A 26,312-nucleotide genomic window follows, 5' to 3' on the forward strand; every position below is an offset into this window, starting at 1 on the left:
GTGTTACTATACGCACATGCTGCAGTGTTGTGTTGCACGCACGTGCTGCAGTGTTGGTATTACTGTACACGTAACGCAGTGTTACTTTTATTATACATGCTGCAGTGTTGAGTGTTATTATACACGCATTGCTGCAGTGTTGTGTTACTGTACACGTGCTGCAGTGTTGTGTTACTGTACACACGTGCTGCAGTGTTGAGTGTTACTATACTACACGTGCTGCAGTGTTAGTGTTGTGCCACACGTGCTGCAGTGTTGGTGTACTGTACACACGTGCTGCAGTGTTACTGTTGTTATTATACACACGTGCTGCGGTGTTAGTGTTATTATACACACGTGCTGCGGTGTTGTGTACTGTACACACGTGCTGCAGTGTTAGTGTTACTGTACACGTGCTGCAGTGTTACTGTTATTATACACGTGCTGCGGTGGCTGGTGTTATTATACACGTGCTGCAGTGTTGAGTATTTACTATTACACGATGCTGCAGTGTTAGTGTTACTATACACACGTGCTGCAGTGTTAGTAGACTATACACATGTGCTGCAGTGTTAGTGTTACTATAACACACGTGCTGCAGTGTTGGCAGATATTATCATACACGTGCTGCAGTGTTAGTGTTACTATACACACGTGCTGCAGTGTTAGTGTTATTATACACACGTGCTGCAGTGTTAGTGTTACTGTACACACGTGCTGCAGTGTTACTGTTATTATACACACGTGATGCAGTGTTAGTGTTATTATACATACGTGCTGCAGTGTTAGTGTTATTATACACATGTGCTGCAGCGTTAATGTTACTATAACACACGTGCTGTAGTGTTAGTATTATTATACACACATGCTGCAGTGTTGTGTTACTGTACACACGTGCTGCAGTGTTGGTGTTACTATAACACACGTGCTGCAGTGTTAGTGTTATCATACACACGTGCTGCAGTGTTAGTGTTACTATACACACGTGCTGCAGTGTTAGTGAACTATACATGTGCTGCAGTGTTAGTGTTACTATAACACACGTGCTGCAGTGTTAGTGTTATCATACACACGTGCTGCAGTGTTAGTGAACTATACACATGTGCTGCAGTGTTAGTGTTACTATAACACACGTGCTGCAGTGTTAGTGTTAATATACACACGTGCTGCAGTGTTAGTGTTACTGTACACACATGCTGCAGTGTTAGTTTTTATTATACACACGTGCTGTAGTGTTGGTGTTATGGTACACATGTGCTGCAGTGTTAGTGTTAGTGTACACACTTGCTGCAGTGTTAGTGTTATTATACACACGTGCTGCAGTGTTGGTGTTATGGTACACATGTGCTACAGTGTTAGTGTTACTATACACACGTGCTGCAGAGTTACTGTTATTATACATACGTGCTGCAGTGTTAGTGTTATTATACACATGTGCTGCAGCGTTAGTGTTACTATACAAATGTGCTGCAGTGTTAGTGTTACTATACACACGTGCTGCAGAGTTACTGTTATTATACACATGTGCTGCAGCGTTAGTGTTACTATACAAATGTGCTGCAGTGTTAGTGTTACTATAACACACGTGCTGCAGTGTTAGTATTATTATACACACATGCTGCAGTGTTGTGTTACTGTACACATGTGCTGCAGTGTTCGTGTTATTATACATACGTGCTGCAGTGTTGTGTTACTGTACACACGTGCTGCAGTGTTAGTGTTACTATACACACATGCTGCAGTGTTAGTGTTACTGTACACACGTGCTGCAGTGTTGTGTTACTGTACACACGTGCTGCAGTGTTAGTGTTACTATTCACACGTGCTGCAGTGTTAATGATATTATACACACATGCTGCAGTGTTAGAGTTACTATACACATGTGCTGCTGTGTTAGTGTTACTGTACACACGTGCTGCAGTGTTAGTGTTATTATACACACGTGCTGTAGTGTTAGCGTTGCTATACACACGTGCTGAAGTGTTGGTGTTACTTTACACATTTGCTGCAGTGTTAGTGTTACTGTACACACTTGCTGCAGTGTTAGTGTTACTGTACACACGTGCTGCAGTGTTAGTGTTATTACACACTCATGCTGCAGTGTTAGTGTTACTGTACACACGTGCTGCAGTGTTAGTGTTACTGTACACACGTGCTGCAGTGTTAGTGTTATTATACACACGTGCTGCAGTGTTAGTGTTATTATACACACGTGCTGCAGTGTTAGTGTTACTGTACACACGTGCTGCAGTGTTAGTGTTATTATACACACGTGCTGCAGTGTTAGTGTTATTATACATACGTGCAGCAGTGTTCGTGTTATTATACATACGTGCTGCAGTGTTACTGTTATTATACACACGTGCTGCAGTGTTAGTGTTACTGTACACACGTGCTGCAGTGTTAGTGTTATTATACACACGTGCTGCAGTGCTAGTGTCATTATACACACGTGCTGCAGTGTTAGTGTTACGTGCTGCAGTGTTAGTGTTATTATACACGTGCTGCGTTATTATACATACGTGCAGTGTTATTATACAGTGTTACTGCAGTGTTACGTTATACACACGTGCTGCAGTGTTAGTGTTATATATGTGCTGCAGCGTTAGTGTTACTATACGTGCTGCAGTGTTAGTGTTACTATACACACGTGCTGTTACTGTTATTATACACATGTGCTGCAGCGTTAGTGTTACTATACATGTGCTGCAGTGTTAGTGTTACTATACACACGTGCTGCAGTGTTAGTATTATTATACACACATGCTGCAGTGTTGTGTTACTGTACACACGTGCTGCAGTGTTAGTGTTATTATACACATGTGCTGCAGCGTTAGTGTTACTATAACACACGTGCTGCAGTGTTAGTGTTATTATACACACGTGCTGCAGTGTTAGTGTTACTGTACACACGTGCTGCAGTGTTAGTGTTACTATACACACGTGCTGCAGTGTTACTGTTATTATACACACGTGCTGCAGTGTTACTGGTACTGTACACACGTGCTGCAGTGTTAGTGTTACTATACACACGTGCTGCAGTGTTGTTACTGTGCACGTGCTGCAGTGTTACTGGTACTGTACACGTGCTGCAGTGTTGGGTACACGTGCTGCAGTGTTAGTGTTACTGTACACACGTGCTGCAGTGTTAATGTTACTGTACACACGTGCTGCAGTGTTAGTGTTACTGTACACACGTGCTGCAGTGTTAATGTTACTGTACACACGTGCTGCAGTGTTACTGGTACTGTACACACGTGCTGCAGTGTTAGTGTTACTATACACATGTGCTGCAGTGTTAATGTTACTGTACACACGTGCTGCAGTGTTACTGGTACTGTACACACGTGCTGCAGTGTTAGTGTTACTATACACACGTGCTGCAGTGTTAGTGTTACTGTACACACGTGCTGCAGTGTTAGTGTTACTATACACATGTGCTGCAGTGTTAATGTTACTGTACACACGTGCTGCAGTGTTACTGGTACTGTACACACATGCTGCAGCGTTGGTGTTACTTTACACATATGCTGCAGTTTTACTGGTACTGTACACACATGCTGCAGTGCTGGTGTTACTGCACACGCACATGCTGTAGTGTAAGTATTGCTATATATATACTACGGTGTTGGTGTTACTTTTTACACTTGCTGCTGTGTTGGTGTTTCTTCACACACACACATGCTGCAGTGTTGATTTATACACGTAATGCAGTGTTGGTGTTACTGTACACACGTGCTGCAGTGTTGGTGCTACTGTACACACGGGCTGCAGTGTTGTTGTTACTGTACACACGTACTGCGGTGTTGATGTTATATTACACACTACCGCATGTTACTGTTACTTGGAGGGTCAGAAGTTGTTTACTGCGTTGTGTCCTACTTTATGATACTGGTAAGCAGTTTTCTTGTTCTGGTAAGTCGCTAACGCTATACTGACGACTTGTGTGTGTGTGTGTGTGTGTGTGTATGTGTGTGTTTGTGTGTATTCCTGGGTGGTTGCCAAGCGACACTAGTGAGCTGCTAGACCTTGACATGCCCTCTCTTCCTCTTCGACTCTTCCTTCCCCGTTTGTGGCTGGTTACTCTCCTACCTTTACTCATTTCTCTGTAAGAATTCACATCTTGTTCTGTCAATTCGTCTCTCAAATATTTGTATATTTTTTTAGGTGTAACCAGCCACTTAACTAAGCTGTTCCACATTTCTGCATTACTGCTCGTTGCTCTCACGTGTGTTTAACAATTTCCTGATAATCGTATTTTTTACATAATCATAATTGTCTCCGTCATATTCCCACGTGTTGTGTGGTAAACCTGTGATGTAATCTTCAACTCTCTTATGTGGTCTTGTTTAGCTCGGCTACTAGTTTCCTCTATCTTCCCTGAACACTTTCCATTATGTGGCTGTCCTTCACCTTATAGGGTCGCTACATAGAAACACTGAATGTATACTCGAAAAGAGACCTTGAGCAATATAATAAAATATCTTACATCTAAGAGAGTGAAGGATCGCTGGACCAGATTTATCACCTGATTCTCTTAGCTGACTTTGTCGTCTATGCTGTGTGATCTACAAACGACAATTTTATTTTAATCACAGTCAACCAATCAAGGTGCCATCCTCTTATCTGAGTGTTGGCAGCCATTGCCTTCCATTTCAGACTTTTTCGGGTCATCTTTGTCAATCCTCCCACATTTTGTATCTCTCCTCGGACCAAAACTTTCTGTAAATCTTCGATCCCAATCCTTGCCTTCCCCTGGCCCACTTGGCATCAATTTGCCCATCAATACGTCTACCCTTATCGCCTGATCTCCACCTATATGGACAAATTGTATAAACTTTAAACATTCCTCTCGCTGCTCCAACCAACTTAATATAGTTTCCAAGTAGTGTAAGTAATTTGTAGCGCAACTTCTCGATGGTCACTAACCTTCATTTGTCTGCTCAGTGTCCACGCTGCTGACCCATATACATTAGCACTGACTATTTAAATACTTCTTTAAAACTACAGTATTTAATACTCTTTTTACTTGACCAATTAACGTTTAAGTTTACGTTTTGCATCGATCATCACAGTTTATGTTTGATACAAACAAAAAATCCTGTTACCTACCATAAATCCTATTTTGGGGATTTATTTTTAATTTGTAAGTAGTCTTTACTTTAATTCCATATTTATCGATTTTTGGCATCCAGCTTTTCTTGCTCCTTTTCACTATCTACAGTAAGACCGATGTTATCTACGTACTAAAGTTGATATTTTTCTATTATTAACTTTTATTTTTTCATCGTTGTTTACAGCTTCTGTTAGCGAATATTGCTTTATGAAGCATTAGTTGGAACTTCTCCAGCGACGTTATAATGCCTTTCGTGCACAGATACTTACTGTATGTTCACCTCCGCTGTCATAGTCATGGTCAACACAACACCCTCGAGTTTCAGGAACGACTTGCAGTAATTGGCAGAATCAGTTCACTAAAAAGAATTAATATAACCATCCGTGAATTTGTTATTGTAATATATGGTGGTAACAGACTTAAGGATGGCTGGCCACACAATCCTTTTTGTCCTCCACATTTAAAGAAGTCCGTATATTACAGTGCCTTCACTCTTAACTCTGGTGTTATAGTATATCTCTCTTACTAGGATAGTTGTTGTTCTCTCCTTATTAAGTCTTATAATTATACGTTGTTGATTCCTTAATTACAAGGAAAACAATTAAAAAACAAGTCTTTGAGAACTTAGGTAGTGCTTGGTAATGGGTGTGTGTGTGTGTGTGTGTGTGTGTGTGTGGACTACCGCATCCATTACCTCCACCACACCCTCCGTCACTTCGACCACCCCCATCACCACCCTCACACCTTCCGTCACCTGTACCACATCTTTCGTCACCTCCACCACTCCCTCCGTCACCTCCACACCCCCCCCGTCACATCCATCACACCCTTCATCACCTCGACCACCCCCATCCCCTCCACCACACCCCCCCATCCCCTCCATCACACTCTCCGTCACCTCCATCACACCCTCTGTCACCTCCACTCCCTCCGTCACCTCCACACTCTGCGTCACATCCATCACACCCTCCGTCACCTCCACACCCCCCGTCACATTCATCATACCTTCCGTGGGACTCCACTGGGAGGTGTACTCAGTAGGGTGTGTCATAGGAGGGAAGATCAGCTAAAACTAATGGCCCATCACTTTTTTGGTAGATTTTAGTGTATATAAACAGAAAATAATTTCAGTTTCAATATTTTGCAACCTTTTGCTAGGTAAATTTTAGCGTGAAATTTATCGAAAATCTAACGTACAGCTGCATTAGTGCATTACAATTAAACAGTGAACATTGCTTTCTGACTTCATTATTTAACAACCCAACTAACAATATTTTTTTCTGTTTCAGATTCTGATGCATTTATAAGTTGATAATATTTGCGATGGCTGCTTGTGTCAGGACGAGGAACCAAAAATCCAGCCATCTCAGTCACTATCTTGGGTCTGGGAGAGAGCTCCTGAAGTCGGAGGTTTACATTGAGAGATGCTTTGAGATACGGTGTTTTAATCAGGCAAATCAGTGAAAAGAACCAAAGAACTTACACAAACAAAGACATTGCCAGTGATATGACCAAAGCTGTCTTGGCACAGTACACTCTGGCTAACGCTCAGTTCAAGCCTCCAGTCATAACAAGTCAGAAGAAGATTAGTGAGAGACTGCTAGCCAGTTGGGAAAAGGCAAGAGATATCTCTCTTGGGAGAGGAAAACTTGCAGTTAAGGACAGCTTGCCAAGCAACTGGACTAGTTATTTGACATAATTACTTGCAAGTGCCCAATTGTTCTCTGTCCTGAGTTTGGATGCGATCGTGACTGTAAATCCGAGGCCCACATCTCCTGTATTTGCAAGCGTGAACTGAAGATTCCTGTGATCGAACTGGCATTTGTCAAAGCACAGAGAGAAGACTGGCAGTATAGGGGCTCTCATGATTTCTAGCCAAGATATTCCGGAGTCCAAGAGACAGGAGGCTGCCACAGAGAGACAGAAGAGGAGAAGAGTTGCCGAGGAAAAGAGACTTGAGAAGGCCCAGGGTGAGGTAAAAAAGGCCGATGATTGGAGTCAAGCTGATTCAGAGTTTAATGACTTCCCCATGGCTGATCCGAGTGCTGACCAGGAGAATGGTGACTTTGTCCCTAACCCAGAAAATAATAATCCCAAACCTTCCAGGCATAAGATTCGAAATAGGAAAGATATCCCGAGCATAGCTCTGGCCAGCATGCGACACCACACTGGTCTCAGAGAAACTGCAGAGATAGCAACAGCTGCCTGGGTTGACGGTGGTTTGATAACACCTGATGATGTTCACCTGGTGATAGATCATAACAAAGTAAGGAGAGCTCAGGAGAAACTTGTCAGTAACCTAGAAGAGGAGTTTGATAAGGGGATAAGAGAAAATGGAATCAATTGTTTGTTCTTTGATGGGAGAAGGGATGACACTAAAGTGTTCATGAAAGTTGGAGATTCTGACAAGTTGTTCCCTGCCATGGTGAAGGAGGAACACTACTCCTGCTGCAGTGAACCAGGAGGGAAGTATTTGTTGCATTTCACTCCAGAGAAAGATGACATCAGGAAACCAGCTGAGATAGTGGCAGATAACATTGTGAACTGGCTCAGAGAGAGGAACGTAGACCAGACCCTGCAGGCCATTGGAGGGGACAGCACCAACACGAACACAGGGTGGCAAGGGGGGGTCATACAGTGGATAGAGCGGAAGATTGGGAGGAAGCTGGTCTGGATTGTTTGTGACCTCCACACCAACGAGTTGCCACTCAGACATCTGATCCAGGAGCTGGATGGCAAGACTCTTTCAAACAACAGATGGTCTGGTCCTCTTGGCAAGATGCTGGACTCTGCCACTGAGTTAGAAATAAATCCGAGCTTTGAAAAAATCACAGTTGGCCCTCCACTCGTTGAGCTTGCACATACTGTCATTGACGACCTGAATACTGACCAGTACTATGGTTACATGATTTGCAGTGCCATCAAAACTGGGGTCATGCCTGATAGACTTGCTTACCTGCAGATAGGTCCAGTCTCACATTCTAGGTGGCTCACAACGGCTCTCAGGTTCTGCAGAATTTGGGTCGCTCATCATAAACTGAAAGGGAACCAGCTTCACAACCTGAGACTTATTGTCCAATTCATCGTGAGTGTCTACTTGCCAAATTGGTTCAACACCAAGGTCAAGTCATCGTTCTCCGAAGGTCCGAGGCATGTTCTCTTCCAGCTTGAGCTCCTGAGGAGTCAGCCAAGGAAGGTTGTTCAGATTGTGGAGCAGACTGTGAGGAGATCTTCCTGGTATTCTCATCCTCGAGGCAGTTCTGCAGACAATGCTCTGCAGTAAGGATGAGGAGGAGAGAAGAGTGGCAGTCAAAAAGATCTTGGATATGAGACTTATGAGAGGATCTGGGCATGACGAATCAGTTGGTGATGATTCCTTCAGGGTCAGGGAGACTCCTGAAGTCAATCTAGGTGCCAAGACCCTCACTGATCTCATCGATCTGGATAACATCCAGGCTGGCAGTGAGCCCCCTCTTACCTGCAGCCTCACCAATGTTCAAGTCAGAGCTTTCCTGGACAACCCCATGCATGTCCCTGCCTGGCCCTCGCACACCCAGAGTATAGAGCGTTGTGTACAGCAAGTGAGCGAGGCCAGCAGTCACGTGTACAGCCAGGAGAGGAGGGAAGGCTACATCCGAGCTCAGGTGGTCAGCAGGGAGGTGATGAGTAGAAACAGAAGCAAGAAAGACATGTTCTCTATGGTGTGCAGCAACACCGGGTCGTAGTAGTAAAACCGGTTTTTGTATTTGATGATTTTGTTTTCTAAAGGAATATTAAATTTAATAAATGTGTCAAGATCATTCGTTTCACTATTCTGGATCATTTTCATCCTAATAAATTAACCTGATACATTAATTTACTTTAAATAAGCTATTTAGTGGTGTTGGTAAAAGGGTGGGAATACTGAATTTTCATAAGATTTCAAGTTAAAATTTACCTAGCAAAAAAGGAAAACTTTTCAAATCTGAAGATATCACATGATTCTGTACATAGAACTACATCATTAATACCATGGGCCGATTTTTCAAACTCAAAAAAAAAAATTCGCCTCCGTATGACACACCCTAGTACTCAGCCCCACTCCTTTTAACATATTGATGAACATAATGGTTCGCTACGATTTTCCTGGAGACACACAGGTTATGATATATGCTGATGATATACTTTTACAGTGTAAAGGTATGAGAAACATGCAAGAGGCTTTAGATGCATTGGGTACACTTTGTTGTAGAATGGGCCTTGTAATTAACAATGAAAAGACTAAATATCAGGTCAGAAATTATGAACAAGGGGATTTATTTTTGAATGGATTAAGGCGAGAAAAAGTTGATGTTTACAAATTCCTTGGGATGCACATTGAGTATAAGTCCAACAGTAAAGTCCGTGAGATGCAATAACTGGAGAATGCATGTAAAGGACGTTTAAGACCTTTAAGAGCTTTGGCATGGAAGGGAAATGGTGCAGGTATTCCTGTTTTAAGGATGGTTTATATCAGCAATATACGTTCATTTATTGACTATGCAGCTCCCATCCTTATAATGTACAGTAAGAAAGTTATTCAAAAGCATGAAGTGATACAAAACGAGGCCATTAGAATCGTTTTAGGTTGTCAACGGAATACTAGAATTGAAATAATGAGAATGGAGTTAGATTTATCAAGTAAAGAACATAGAGTAAAGGAACTTGCTGTTGCCGCTACTCTTAGGACCATTAGGAGAGGAGGAGATAATAGGTTGTCCCGTACATTCTTGGTAATGTGTCCAAGTATACAAGGCTACTGTATAATATCATGATGAAGTATGAAGTAGATAAATATTGCATTTCATTACACACTTATTTAAGGTTTAGACCATGGCAGGAAGGATGCATTATAGTATATATTTTACAGCTTGAGGGGAAAAAAGATGATTGGCATCCCAGTTATTGACGAAATGTCTTTTAGAGCAAATAAATAGTTTTCCCAGGCGAAACACTGTACTTATATATTGTGATGGATCAGTATTAAGTAACGGTCAAGCGGGATGTGGTGTTTTTATAAGGGAATATTTTATCAATGAGTTAGTAAAAGAATTAGTAACAACACCTCATCCACGTTGGCTGAACTACACGCAATTTGTTAAGGCCTCCAGGTTGCTATAGAGAAATGTAAAGAAACATATATTTTTGTTGATAGTAAAAGTGTTTTGGAAGCCTTGCAGAGTAAAAATCCAATAACTTTCATATTGTTAATATCTGTAAACGACTGGCAAGAAATGGGATGTACTGTGCAGTTTTTATGGATTCCATCACGTGTGGGGATTCATCTAAATGAAATGGCTGATAAATTGGTCAGAAAGCTACAGGAAAGATGTATATAGATATTGTTAGCAATGTAAGTATTAGAACGATAAAGAAGAAAATGAAAAGACAAAGAAAGGCATGGGGAAAAGCAAGAAGAGAAGTGATTGTCATATGTAGCGAGAGTTTTCAACACGATTTATAAGTTTTTTCATGCGCTGCTTTATCCATGTGTTCCTTTATTCATGTGTCTCTTTATGTAAGTGTTCCTTTATTCATGTGTTCCTATATTCATGTATCTCTTTATGTAAGTGTTTCTTTATTCATGTGTCTCTTCATTCATGTGCTACTTCATTCATGTGCTACTTAATTCATGTGTCTCTTTATGCAAGTGTTCCTTTATTCATGTGTTCTTTTATTCATTTGTCTCTTTATGTAAGTGTTCCTTTATTCATGTGTTCTTTTATTCATTTGTCTCTTTATGCAAATCTTCCTTTATTTATGTGTTCATTTATTCACGTGTCCCATTAAGGAAGTGTTCCTTTATTCATGTGTCCCTTTATTTACGTGTCTCTGTAAGGAAGTGTTCCTTTATTCATGTGTCCCTTTTTTCATGCGTCTCTTTATGTAAGTGTTCCCCTATCCCTGTGTTTCTTTAATCATGTGTTCCTTTATTCATGTGTTCCTTATTCATGTGTTCCTTTATTCATACTTTTACTTTATCCTCTTCGCCACTCATCGGCTTGTTAGCCGCTTGGGCGATCGGTCACGTCTCTTTTCATTTATCTTCTTCACCAAAAGATCGGCTCGCTAGCCGCCCGGGCGATCGGTCACGTCTCTGTCACGCACTGTTGGCAAATACTGGACATGCACCGGCTCCTGAATGTACCTGAACCCGCTCCAGTGTTGGTCAAGTCTTGTCTTGAAAGAGCTCACACTCGGTGCCGTCACAACACTCTCTGGTAGATTGTTCCAAGAGTTTACAACCCTCACTCCGAAAAAGTTTGCCCTCACGGTTTTCTGGACTTGCGCTTCTTCAATCTTGGGCTGTGACACCTTGTGGGGCGAGCGTCCGCCAGCTCCAAGTAAGGACACTCAACTGAGTAGTGCCCCCTAAGATGCTTATACACCTCAACTAGGTCCCTCCTTGCCCGTCTGTAGTATAAGCTAGGCAAGTTCAGGCTCTCCAATCTCTCAGGGTAGCTGAGGTGCCGAAGTGCAGGCACCAGTCTGGTGGCCCTCCTTTGAACATTTTCAACCAACTGACAGTCCCTAGCATATCTCGGGGACCAGATGGGGTGACAGTACTCCAGATGGGGAAGCACTTCACTCCTGAAGATCGTTACGAGGGACGGACCGTCTAGATATCTGAACGACCTTCTTATAAGACCCAATAATTTATTTGCCTGATTTACCTTCTTCTCACAATGGCCCGAGAACTTCAGCTCATTGTCAACATACACACCTAGGTCCTTCTCACACATAGTCTCAACTAGTGCAGTTTCTTCATCCCGTTGGGACATATGATACGCCTCCTTACCGTTGGTACGCCCCAGGTGCATCCTCTTACACTTCGTGACATTAAATCTCAGCAGCCATTTCTTCGACCATTCCTGGAGCCCACAGAGGTCCTTCTGCAGCTCTTCACAGTCCGCTTGGTTCTTAATTTCCCGAAATAACTTGGCGTCATCGGCAAACATTTGTATGGAGGAGTGTACAACGTCAGGCATGTCATTTATGAAACAAACAAACAACAGCGGGCCCAATACACTGCCCTCTGGTACCCCACTTGTTACAGGTACAGATGACGATTTCGTGCCATTAATCACCACACACTGCTTGCAGTCATGTAGAAAGTCTTCTATCCACTCTAGGACATTTTCCCGAATTCCGTACCCTTCCAGTTTGATTTTCAGCCTTTAGTGGGGTACACTGTCGAAAGCCTTGGCAAAATCTAGGTAAATATTGTTGATATTACCACCCCGTTCCAGAATATGGATCTAAATATCCAATACCTTGAGCAATTGTGTTAAGCAAGAGCGCCCCGGCATAAAACCGTGTTGGCAATCTTTTACAAGGTTGTTTTGTATTAGATGTTCCATTGCTGCATCTCTGATAATACTCTCAAGTACTTTACATATTATGCTGGTCAGGCTCACCGGTCTATAGTTGTTCGTGGAGTGACGATCGCCCTTCTTGAAGATAGGACTCACATAAGCCACTTTCCATTCACTGGGGACCAGTTGTTCATCCAGGCATTTACAAAACGGGATCTTCAGGGGCTCTGCAAGCTCGTTGCACAACTCTTTTAACACTCTAGGATGCACCATGTCAGGGCCGGGACTCTTATGGACCTTTAGCCTGGACAGTTTATTTCTAATACCCTCTTCTGTGAACAAAATGTGGGTCAGTGCTGTGTCGAACCGTCTGTCCTCAAACGCAGGAAGGTTAGTTGCATCCTCTCTTGTGAACACTGAGGAAAAGAAGCTGTTCAATGCCTCAGCTTTATCCTGGTCAGAATCTGCGTAACTACCATCTTCAAGCCTCAGGTCTGATACTCCTACTCGCGTTTTCAATTTCGACTTTGCATAGCGGTAAAACGCCTTTGGGTTTGACTTGACCTCGCTTGCAACCAGCCTTTGGAACTCCTTTTCAGCCCTCCTACACTCTATCTATGGTTTGTTTCTGGCTCTTGCATACATCCTCCTGTCTTGCTCATCGTTGGACCCAACCCACGTCTTGAATTTCTCGGTTTTCTTCTTAATTTTGTCGACCGCCGCATGGTTGTGTTGTGATCCCCTCGTATTCCTAGAAGGACTGGGTTTGGTCTTGGGTATATATTTATCGATCAAATGGGTCATTTTACTAGTTATGATATTCAGCGTAGTGTCTGCGTGCTTGTACCTTAATAAGTCAGGCCAGTTGATACCCCTCATCTCTTCCCTCATCCCATTGTAATTTCCCTTGTAATATTTGCACCTTGGCCTGGCCTTATCTTGAACTGGGTAACAGTTAAATCTGAATGACAACACTGTGTTTCTTTATCCCCGTGTTCCTTTATTCATGTGTCCCTTGATGTAAGTGCTCCTTTATTCATGTGTTCCATAATTCAAGTGTTCCTTTATTCATTTGGTTCTTTTTGTAAGTGTTCCTGTTATCCATGTGTCACTTTATTCATGTGTTGTTTTATTCATGTGTTCCTTTAAATGTCGTCCTTTATTCGTGTTCCTTTATTCAAGAGTTCCTTTAAGTGTTCCTATATTCATGTAACCCTTTAAGCCCCGTCCACACGATCGACCAGTGCCCGGCGGGCTTTGCCTGTTTACCGGGCAAAGCCTGTGTGTTGTTGTACACACGGAGGTGGTTGGCGGCAGTCATAGTTGGGCGCCGGTAGCTAGTAGGTGGTCGGCAGTGGCGGGTGCGGTACGATCACCATGGTGTGTCGCAGGCATAATCGCCGGACAGTTAAAACGAAGAGCATAGCGTTGTGTACTATAATAATTGCTGCTATGTGCAAAAAGAAGAACCAAATGCAGAAAAGGGAATGGTACATAGAGTGGTTAGGTCGAAGAAAATTATTGGGAAGTCATGCCACGATTTTGCGTGAACTGCAAGATGGACATGAGCAAGACTTCACCAATTACATGAAAATGGACCCCAACACCTTTTACAAACTTCTAGCGAAAGTGGAACCATATATAAAAAAACAGGATACCAATATGAGGGAGAGTATATCTGCAGAGGCTCATCTAGAGGCAACGCTCATATGTCTTTCAACTGGTTGCACCTCCAGTCACTTTAGTATAAAACGAGGATATCAAAACAAAGTTTGTCTCGCATAATACCTGCAACTTGTCAAGCCATGTATGAAGTATTCAAGGAAGATTACTTGCAGGTGAGATTTGTAGTACATAAAAATTCATTGAATAATGTTAGAATTATGATATGCATCGACAGGAAGCTATGGGACTAGAGTGAGGAGAGCGGCAGGAACGAAGAACACACACGAATGTCCTCATTACATAATACATAAACACTCCCGTTTATTGTCACGCCAATAATGTACATTGCATAAGCATATTTGGTTATACACTGAACATATGAACCGAGCGGGGAACATAGACATATCACATTTGCAGTACTTAACTCAGGTTTTACAAAGTGCTAGCATACGTTCTGTCAGTATCTCTGTTCATACCTCACCGACTTGAGGACCCCGACCCCCGAGGTCAACGGTTGCTTCTAACTCTTGCTCCAACGTCGTGATGCGGCAAGGTAGTGTTGTTAACTTGCCGACCACCAGATGGTGTTGACCCCAGGCGGCAAGGTGGTGATGTTACTGACACTCAGATGGCGTTGACCCAGACGGAGGGAAGTGAGACTTTATTCATGTGACACGTTATTCATTTGTTCTTTTATCCACGTCTTGCTTTATTCATGTGTTTCTTTATTAAGCCCCGTCCACACTATCGGATAGTGACTGGCGGACTGTGCCCTTACCGGGCACCCAGAAATTGAGTACGGGGAGTTTCCAAATTACTGAGAAGTCTGGCGAGCGTAGCGAGCCCTTTCAGCTGGGGGGGGGGGGCACTGTGATCCCCCCGGAAAAAAAATTGAAATCTGACCAATATTTGACGCCATTTGCACTGAATCTTAGTAAATAATCTGAGGTTGAAGATGGTGTAATTTAGCATCCTAATCTTTGTATATAGACTTATATTACAGGATAATAGAAGTCATAATTTTGTTTAATATTTTATTTACACAATTTTAAAATACATGAATTTACTGCACTAAATATAGAGTACAGTATATAATATGGTTATTACTGTACTGAATGTGTAACAATCCTTAAGCATTTTAATACTTGAATACAATGACTAACTAACATTGAACATTAACAGAGCTCATAAAATTTGCTTAGCAGTTTTTTTACACCCGTAAAATACATTGCCTTTATTTTTCTGCAAGTACATTGGCAAATTTCATCTTCCTGGGATTTCTCTGTGCAAATGTGTCAATTACTTGGTTTATATCCACTGGTATATCTCGGTGCATGTGCAGTAATGTCAGACCTGTCAGTCTCTCAATTTCACACTGTCTGGCAGTGCTGTATATTAAGCGCATTCAGGTGCGTGGGAATGGCAGAAGTGGTGGAAGTTACCGTGGCGTGGGGTGAGGTCAGGTAAACTGACCTAACCTTCGTGTTACTAAGGTGTCGCCAGGTCAGGTATGGGTAGGCCGCAACATGCAGTACCTGGAGGGGGGGTTTCCGGGCAACCAGGAAACCCCCCTGGGTGCGCCACTGGGCACAGTCTGACGGGCATGACTGTGATGTTGTCCACACTGTTGAGTAGGTGGTCGGTAGCCCCTGAGTGCGGTATCACGATGCACAACACAGTTGGAAAGAAGAAAGTAGCGCTGTATAACATATTAATTGCTGTATTTGTAAAAAAAACAAAAACAAAAGTAAGGACAGAGTGCAGAAAACGATCTGGTGTACCGAGTGGTTAAGTAGGAGAGAAGTATTGGGAAGTCATATGACGATAACTACAAGATGGAAGTGAGCGTGATTTCACCAACTACATGAGAACGGATATCAACGCCTTTTACACACTCCTAGCTAGTAAAGGAAGATACCCATCTGAGGCAGCAGCAGCAGCCCGTCTCGAAGCAACGCCCAGATTTCTAGCAACTGGGTGCACATACTCGTCACTGTAGCATACCACGAGGATATCGAAGCAGAGTTTGTCACTCATAATCAGGGTTACCAGATGGCCGTTTCCACGGCCAAATTTATCTAATTAGGCCGTAAAAAACTTCTCCTGGCCGTGGAAAAATGGATGGTCACGGTCAAACTATTTGACCGTATTTTGGCCGAATTTTGTAAAACACCTATTAATTCCTCATCTAGTGGATTTTGAAGAAAATCTAGCAGAATTTCAAATTTCACAATGAAAATGCTGGCTCAGTGACCTCACCTTCTCATGACCTCACCTAATCAGTGACCTCACCTCTTCACATGTTTACGTGACCTACTGAGCTGACTGATCTTTCTAGTTACTACCTTAGTTGTAAGTTCTCATATTTGAGTTGTTCAGGCTGAACGTGTCCAGCATATGGGTTAACCTTCAGAGCTTACAAAGCCATCTGAGTTACTTTCTGAAATTCCGAGTGCTAGTTTTCAAAATGTCCACTAGTAAATGGAAAGGGTCCTACGACAGTGGTAGAAAATATAACAAAGCAGGGGACGATGACGAACTAGACGTTTTTGCTTACACCAAATACTGTTATCAAGTTCACCATTATCATGCTCCACCACCATTTCAGATTAAGGTAAATCTTCACTGTAGATTATGGATATTATGTTTATGTAATTAGTGGGCTCTCAATTCTAAGTGAAAATTTGGTTTTATTGCGACATTTTAAGTGGATATTGTAGGGGATACTTTTATTTTGTGTGGATTGCAAAAATAGCCTTGTGCTTCCCATCCAAAAAATTTTGGCCGAATTTTGGGTGATTTGGCCGTGAGATGGCGTGAAGTTGGCCGTGAAGCTTGTCGTACATCTGGCAACCCTGCTCATAATACCAGAAACATGTGAAGCTACATATGCAGTACTCAAGGAAGATTACTTGCAGGTTGGATTGTTTTTATAGTATTATTGATTGACACCACTGTTGTGTAAAGAAATAAACTGTTTAATGTATAAAGTAATTACATACACTCCAGAACGTATATACAAGACTCTCTCCATAAAATAACTTAAATGTCAATAGTGATCATTTTGTATAGTACCCGTCGTCGTCGGTTCATGCCTGGCGCCAAACAACCGGGCAGTCTGCTGATTTCGCTCAACTACTGGGCACTGACTGTCCGCTGGTTTGCCCGTCAAAGTTCTGTGTTCCTTTATTCATATTTTTATTTATTCATCTGTTCCTAAATTCATGCATTCCTTTATACATGTTCCTTTATACATGTGTTCTTTTATTCATGTGTCCCTTCATATTCCCATGTTCCTTCTTATTGGCGTGTTCCTTTATATTCCCGTGTTCCTTTATATTCGCCTCTTTCTTTATGTTCGCCTGTTTCTCTATTCATGTGTTCGTCTATTCATGTGTCCCCTTATTTATGTGCTAAATTTTATTCGCGATTTCCTTTATTCATGTACTCATTTATGAGTTACTTAATGCACAAAGGCAGAACATACCATACAAAAAACTCAGATCAGACAACAATGACCCTAAATGGATAAATAACTATTTAAAGAACATCATTGGCCAAAGGAAGGCTACAGGTAGAAGGATAAATCGTGGAGAAATTCACCTCCGACTATTATAGGGTATTGGCGAGTAGGGTTAAAACCGAGATAAGGAAAGCAAAGAGGAATAATGAGGTAAGGATAGCAAGGGAAGAGAAGACAAACCCCAAAGGATTCTACCAAATGTATCAAACTAAAACACGAGAAAAGATTGGACCAATACTGTCAGACTCCGGCGAGCTCACTGATAACCATGGAGAAATGAGCAATAATTTTAATAAATATTTTTCAACAGTTTTCACCACGGAAAATTTAAACATGATACCCGAGGCACCAACTCTATTCAGAGATAGTGAAGAAAACAAATTAAGTGAGATTGTAGTGACTAGTAACGATGTTAGTAAGCAAATAGACAAACTAAAGCCTAATAAGTCACCTGGTCCCCATGAGATATTTGCCAGAGTATTAAAGGAATGTAAGGAAGAGCTTAGTATGTCCTTAGCAAAGTTGTTTAACATGTCCTTAAAAACAGGTGAAGTACCAGAATCCTGGAGGATAGCAAATGTAATACCGATTTTCAAGAAGGGGGATAGATCACTATCCTCTAACTACCGCCCAATCAGTCTAACATCAATAGTAGGCAAATTACTGGAAGCAATCATTTCAAACTCTATTCGAAATCACCTGGAGAAGCACAGATTGATCAACGGTTCCCAGCATGGCTTCACAAGCGGACGTTCTTGCCTAACTAATCTATTAACATTCTTTTCATCAGTTTTCGAATCCGTGGACGAGGGGCACAATTATGATGTGGTATATCTCGACTTTAGCAAACCCTTTGACAGAGTCCCCCACGAAAGACTAATTAGAAAGGTAGAAGCTCATGGCATCAAAGGTGACATCCTTAAATGGATTAGGGCGTGGTTACAGGACAGGAAACAGCGAGTGAGCATTAACGGCACTAAGTCCCATTGGAGCAACGTCACAAGTGGAGTTCCCCAAGGCTCAGTACTTGGACCATTATTATTTATTATATACATAAACGACATAGATATCGGCATAGACAGCAACATAAGTAAATTTGCTGATGACACTAAAATAGGACGTGTTATTAAATCTGACGAGGACTCAGCAAAACTACAGGAAGATCTAAACAAATTTTTCGAATGGTCTGAAAAATGGCAGATGAAATTCAACGTGGACAAATGTAAAGTACTCAGTATAGGAGATATAAACAGGGAAACCAGATACCAGATGAACAACGATGCCATAGAGAAATCCGACTGCGAGAGAGATTTAGGAGTAATGATAAGTAGGAACCTTAAGCCAAGTAAACAATGTGTTTTTGCTCGTAACAAGGCTAATAAAGTACTTGGGTTCATACAAAGGAGTGTTAGTTACAAGACTAGCGAGGTCATCCTAAAACTGTATCTTGCTCTTGTGAGACCACACCTGGATTACACAGTTCAGTTCTGGTCACCGTATTACAGAATGGATATAGAATCCTTGGAAAGAATTCAGAGGAGAATGACAAGACTAATCCCGGGCATTAGGAACCTTGAGTATAGAGACAGGTTAAAGCATCTTAATTTGCACTCCCTTGAGAGACGTAGAGCTAGGGGCGACCTGATAGAGGTGTATAAGTGGAAGGCAGGGCTAAACAAAGGGGACATTACAAAGGTACTCAAACTATCCAACCAGGAGCGAACTCGTAACAATGGTTTTAAATTAGACAAATTTAGATTTAGGGGTAAAATAGGTAAACACTGGTTTGGAAACAGAGTAGTGGATGAATGGAACAAGTTACCAATTATCATCATTAACTGGAATACGCTGAATTGCTTCAAACATAGGTTGGATGCTCATATGAGCAATAGGGGTTGGGTGTAAACGGGACTGCCCAGTATGGGCCAATAGGCCCACTGCAGTTTCCTCCATTCTTATGTTCTTATGCGTTCGTTTATTCCCTTGACCTCTTTTCCATGTGTTCCTGTATTCATTTAGCCGTTTATCATGTGTCTATTTATTCATGCTTCCCTTTATTCTTGTGTCACTGTATTATTGTACTCTCCTGCAGGTGTGTAAACTCGAGAGAGAGGGCAGCATGATGGGCGTGCGGGCGGCTTGGCTGCTGCTGTTGCTCGCCCTGGGAGCCGCCACAGCGTCCCCTCCGTCACCAGCGGGTAGGTACTCCAATTGACTATATAGTGATATAGTTTACCCGTGCCTTGACATCTTTGTGTTTACCAATGTGCGAACCTCAGTAAGTCTCTGGTCATGTGTACCAGTGTTTGTGTTAATATTTACACTCATTGTCATTCGGTTGTGATTTTTATCAATCATCTCTATAAACAGAAGAGAAATTGCGTGGAAAACTTAATATTAGCAAACAGTTCTTGGAACAGCTGCTGTGTAATTGTAGGGCTTCGGAATGACTATCTGATGGACGGTCTCTCAGGTGCTGTTAAGGGTCTAAATTTACACATGACCAGGCCAGACCTTTCGGGAAATTTTCCAAATCAGATTCAACAATAAGGTGATCGTAGTTCCATTTCAAATCGGAATCACGAGACTGCTCTTGAATGAGTTTAGCTCCAGTGATTAGGACTAGAAGTAGCGTGGAATTTAACTCATAAGTGGTCTCATCAAAGAAATTACAGAGAGAATCATCCTCAGAGAGGACATCTTGACTATCACAAGGCTCATCGACTAGTTCAGACATATGGTTAAGTGGATTTTCCTCAATTACGAGGGTCTCCGACACATTACGGCTTACACTGCAAGTGATCCCACAAGAGGGAAAAGCATAGTAAATTTACTTTCTAACTCCAGAATGTTATTTTCACAAGGGCAAAGTGAAACTTGGTCTCCGGCAAGATCATTACCTAATAAGGCTTAGATACCAACAATTGGCAGACTACCGACTACTGCTAAGGTGACACAATCAGAAAAATGACACATTTAAGAGGGAAGACCAGGCTGGTGATGAAAAAACACACCAAGGATACTTCAACAATGACATCAGCAGCTAAGTGTACCAACTCGTTCAGTCCCTTGATAGACGAATTGGACGTTAGTACAGTCAGGGACAGGGATGACAAGGAAGGTATAAAAACTTTAATTGTTGGTGACTCACAGGTAAGGTACTTGGACAGGGCTTTTTGTGGTAAAAACAAAAATAGGATGAGGGTGTGTTTGCCAGGAGCTGGGTTGGGAGATATAATTGACAGGATGGACAATATCTTGTCTGGTAATGGGAACAAACCCATTATCTGCCTCAGTGCAGGAGGCAATGATATTGGCCGGTGTAGGAGCGAGGAGCTTCTTGATAAGTTCAAGGCAGCTATAGATCGTATTAGGACTAAGGGAGGAATCCCTATCATATGCTGTGTCCTGCCTAGAAGGAGAGTTGGCAGTGAATGGTTGTCAAGGGCAGTTGGTGTCAACGACCATCTTGACAGATATTGCAAGTCAATATCAGTCCCATTCATTGACAACTGGGACAACTTCTACGGCAGAAGGGACCTTTATGCTAGGGATGGGGTGCACCTGTCTATGCATGGGGTCGCAACCCTGGCTGGGTCTCTAGAGGGGGCAGTTCAAAGGATATCGAAGTCTTTAAACTGCTAGGGGAACATACGGGCACGGGGGTGGAGGAGACTGCAGTGGGAGCGGGTAAACAAAGTGAAAGAGTACAGGGAAATAGTGTTAGGAATGATGACAAAACTAAATTAGACAGGGAGTTTAAAACTAAACGCGGTAAAGAGAGGACTCAGAACACGACTAACTTAAATGTATACTACGAGAACAGTAGAAGTATGAGAAACAAAATGGATGATATTAGGGCCTTGGTATGTGCCGAAAAAATCGATATAATAGCAATCACTGAAACATGGATCAACCTAGACTCACGTGAGTTACCGGTTGAATACCAATTGCTGGTTACAAATTGTTCCATACCGACAGGCAAACCAGGAAAGGAGGCGCCAAGCAATCTAAGTTAGGGATAATCTGAAGTGTGAAATAAATAAGGAAATAAAAACTGAGTGGAATACAGAAACAATTTGGATAGAATTAATCGACTGTAGAGAAAAATTAATCACAGGAGTAATATATAGACCTCCCAATCTTAATAGAGTCAATGAGGGACTTATCTGGGATGAAATGGGCAGGGCTTCCATACACAACAAAGTCTGTATAGTAGGCGACTTTAACCTTGGCCAAATAGATTGGACTGACCTTACGGGTAACTCAGAATCAGAGGATTTTCTCGAGACGATCCAGGACTGTTTCCTAAGTCAACATATAACCAAACCCACCCGGGGTAATAATATACTCGATTTAGTTCTGTCGAACAGAGAAAACCTCATTAGCAATGTCGAGGTAGAGAACGAACTTACAAACAGCGATCACAAAGAAATTCGATTCCAGTTAGATTTTCAGGGCAGAAGTAAGAAAAATTCCACTAAAGTACCAGATTTTAGAAGGGCAAACGTTGACAGTTTAAAGAGGCAGCTGAGAGAGGGGGTGTCGCGCTTGACCATGAAACTGACAGATGACACCGACCTGATAACGAGATCTGAGATTGCCGAGTTCCACGACTATTTAAATAATGAGTTACTTAATGCACAACGGCAAAACATACCATACAAAAAACTCAGATCAAACAACAATGACCCTAAATGGATAAATAATTATTTAAAGAACATCATTGGCCAAAGGAAGGCTATAGGTAGAAGGATAAATCGTGGAGAAATTTACCTCCGGGATTATTATAAGGTATTGGCGAGTAGGGTAAAAACCGAGATAAGGAAAGCCAAGAGGAATAATGAGGTAAGGATAGCAAGGGAGGCAAAGACAAACCCCAAAGGATTCTACCAAATGTATCAAACTAAAACACGAGAATAGATTGAACCAATAAGGTCAGATACTGGCGAGCTCACTGATAATGACGGAGAAATGAGCAATAATTTGAATAAATATTTTTCAACAGTTTTCACCACCGAAAATTTAAACATGATACCCGAAGCACCGACTCTATTCAGAGATAGTGAAGAAAACAAATTAAGCGAGATAATAGTGACTAGTAACGATGTTAGTAAGCAAATAGACAAACTAAAGCCTAATAAGTCACCTGGTCCTGATGAGATATTTGCCAGAGTATTAAAGGAATGTAAGGAAGAGCTTAGTATGCTCTTAGCAAAGTTGTTTAACATGTCCTTAAAAACAGGTGTAGTACCAGAATCCTGGAGGATAGCGAATGTAATACCGATTTTCAAGAAGGGGGATAGATCACTATCCTCTAACTACCGCTCAATCAGTCTAACATCAATAGTAGGCAAATTACTGGAAGCAATCATTTCAAATTCTATTCGAAATCACCTGGAGAAGCACAGATTGATCAATGATTCCCAGCATGGCTGCACAAGCGGCCGTTCTTCTCTAACTAATCTATTAACATTCTTTTCATTAGTTTTCGAATCTGTGGACGAGGGGCACAATTATGATGTGGTATATCTCGACTTTAGCAAAGCCTTCGACAGAGTCCCCCACGAATTAGAAAGGTAGAAGTACATAGCATCAAAGGTGACATCCTTAAATGGATTAGGGCATAGTTACAGGACAGGAAACAGCGAGTGAGCATTAACGGCACTAAGTCCCATTGGAGCAACGTCACAAGTGGAGTTCCCCAAGGCTCAGTACTTGGACCATTATTATTTATTATATACATAAACGACATAGATATCGGCATAGACAGCAACATAAGTAAATTTGCTGATGACACTAAAATAGGACGTGTTATTAAATCTGACGGGGACTCGGCAAAACTACAGGAAGATCGAAAAAAAATTTTCGAATGGTCTGAAAAATGGCAGATGAAATTCAACGTGGACAAATGTAAAGTATTCAGTATAGGAGATGTAAACAGGGAAACCAGATACCAGATGAACAACGATGCCATAGAGAAATCCGACTGCAAGAGAGATTTAGGAGTAATAATAAGTAGGAACCTTAAGCCAAGTAAACAATGTGTTTTTGCTTGTAACAAGGCTAATAAAGTACTTGGGTTCATACAAAGGAGTGTTAGTTACAAGACTAGCAAAAGTCATCCTAAACCTGTATCTTGTGCTTGTGAGACCACACCTGGATTACGCAGTTCAGTTCTGGTCACCATATTACAGAATAGATATAGAATCCTTGGAAAGAATTCAGAGGAGAATGACAAGACTAATCCCGGGCATTAGGAACCTTGAGTATAGAGACAGGTAAAAGCATCTTAATTTGCACTCGCTCGAGAGATGTAGAGCGAGGGGCGACCTGATAGAGGTGTATAAGTGGAAGTCAGGGCTAAACAAAGGGGACATTACAAAGGTACTCAAACTATTCAACCAGGAGCGAACTCGTAACAATGGTTTTAAATTAGACAAATTTAGATTTAGGCGTGAAATAGGTAAACACTGGTTTGGAAACAGAGTAGTGGATGATTGGAACATGTTACCAAATAGCATCATTAACTCGAATACGCTGAATAGCTTCAAACATAGGTTGGATGCTTATATGAGCAATAGGGGTTGGGTGTAAACGGGATTGCCCAGTATGGGCCAATAGGCCCGCTGCAGTTTCCTCCATTCTTATGTTCTTATGTTCTTAAGATAAAATTTTCACAAGTCTCACTCGTATAACAATCAAAGTTGGGAACGGAAATCAGAATCGGTTACTCGTCACCAGAAAGCGAATCTCGTCTTTCTTATTAGTGGACTGAACCTCCAAGCCACAGTGGGCGGCTAACTGATTCCACTGATGAGTTAGCCACAAAATCCTCAGGACTGAAGAACTGAACATGGTTGCAACGAGAAGAGAAAAAATTAAAACTTTACCCCTTGACTTCCGGTGGGCGATGAAATACCACGCCACACCCAACAGAGTGGGCGCCACGTGGTCCCAAGCACAGTAAATTTATTTACAAAATCATTAGACACGGGAGTTGTGCCAAACTTGTGGAAACAGGCAAATGTAGTACCCATATTCAAAAAGGGAGACAGAGCATCAGCGTCAAATTACCGGCCGATTAGTTTGACGTCAGTAGTGGGGAAATTTCTTGAATCAATTATAGCAGATAGCATCCGATCGCATCTAGAGAAAAGCAAATTAATCTACGACTCTCAACATGGAAAATCTTGTCAAACAAATCTGCTGACGTTTTTTAAGAAAGTCTTCGAGGTAATAGATAATGACGAAAATTACGATGTTATTTGCTAAGACTTTAGCAAAGTGTTTGACAGAGTACCGCATCAGAGGCTTCTGAGAAAAGTTAAGGCTCATGGTATCGAGGGGAAAGTTTTAAATTGGATAAAATCATGGCTCACCGATAAAACACAGAGGGTCACCTTAGATGGTGTTAAATCTGAGTTGGGTTGTGTAACCAGTGGGGTTCCCCAGGGGTTAGTACTGGGCCCACTCTTGTTCATAATCTACATAAACGATCTAGATACTAGGATCAGCAGTGACATAAGCAAGTTTGCGGATGACACCAAAATAGGGCGGCAGATTAATTCAGGGCAGGATGCAAATGCACTGCAGGAGGATTTAAACAAACTGCAGGAGTAGTCAGAAATGGCAAATGAAATTCAACATCAGCAAGTGCAGCGTATTTAATATTGGAAGAACAAATACTGTCAATGTATACAGCCTTAACAACATCAACCTAGAGAAGTCGACTTGTGAAAGAGACTTAGGGGTACTTGTAAGCCTGGACCTACGAGAAAACAGTGCGTTAATGTTCAAAATAAGGCAAACAGTCAGGCAGCACCTCGATTATGAGGTTCAGTTTTGGTGCCCTTATTACAGAATGGATATCAATTCACTGGAGTCGGTGCAGCGAAGAATGACGAAAATTATTCCGGGACTTAGAAACCTTCCATATCAAGATAGGTTAAAGAAACTAAACTTGCATTCCCTAGAAAGACAAAGAGTGCGGGGGGGATATGATAGAAGTATCTAATTGGGTGAAAGGAATCAATAAAGGCGATATAGATAAAGTTCTTATAATATCCGAGCAGGATAGGACTCGTAGCAACGGATTAAAGTTGCATAAGTTTAGGTTTAGGAAGGAGATAAGAAGGAACTGGTTCACAAATAGGGTGGTGGACGAGTGGAACAAGCTTAGCAACTTTGTAGAAAGTGCTGGAACGCTGGAAGGTTTTAAAAGGAGGATAGATAGATTCATGGATGATAGGGAGTGGTAGTAACTCTCGACAGGAGCTGCCATGCACAGGCCAACCGGCCTATTGCAGACTCCTTATTTTCTTATGTTCTTATGTTCTTATGTGAGCCATGGGTATGATGCAATAACATAAGAAAAACTTCATCGTCTGAATAGGGAGGAAGTTTGGCTTGTAGATAATGCAGACATGTAAATATAAATATATAAATAATAAGCACGTTCCCGAGACAATATGTTACTGTATGAGTGAGTTACTATATGTTAATATGTGTGTGAGTTACTGTATGAGTGAATAATTGTATGTGACTATTTGTATGTCTGACAAATTTATTAACGTTCTTCTCAACTGTTTTCAAATCAGTGGAAGACGGACACGATTTTGAGTCCCCCACGAAAGACTAATACGAAAATTGTAGGCTCGTGGAATTGGAGGAGATATTAGAAAATGGATTAGGG

At 41.8% G+C, this 26,312-nt stretch overlaps 1 protein-coding gene across 1 annotated transcript in view; it reads left to right on the top strand.

Moving 5' to 3' along the window:
* The window catches only part of LOC121880294 (rho GTPase-activating protein 17-like), a 236,943-nt gene that overhangs the window by 102,336 nt on the left and 108,295 nt on the right, over positions 1-26,312 (top strand). The window contains exon 3 of the mRNA XM_042387450.1: positions 19,710-19,815. Coding sequence (XP_042243384.1) covers positions 19,710-19,815 — 106 coding nt within the window. The remainder of the gene's footprint in view (positions 1-19,709; positions 19,816-26,312) is intronic.

This window comes from Homarus americanus, unplaced genomic scaffold (assembly GCF_018991925.1).
Source record: "Homarus americanus isolate GMGI-L3 unplaced genomic scaffold, GMGI_Hamer_2.0 scaffold20930, whole genome shotgun sequence".
NCBI lineage: Eukaryota > Metazoa > Arthropoda > Malacostraca > Decapoda > Nephropidae > Homarus > Homarus americanus.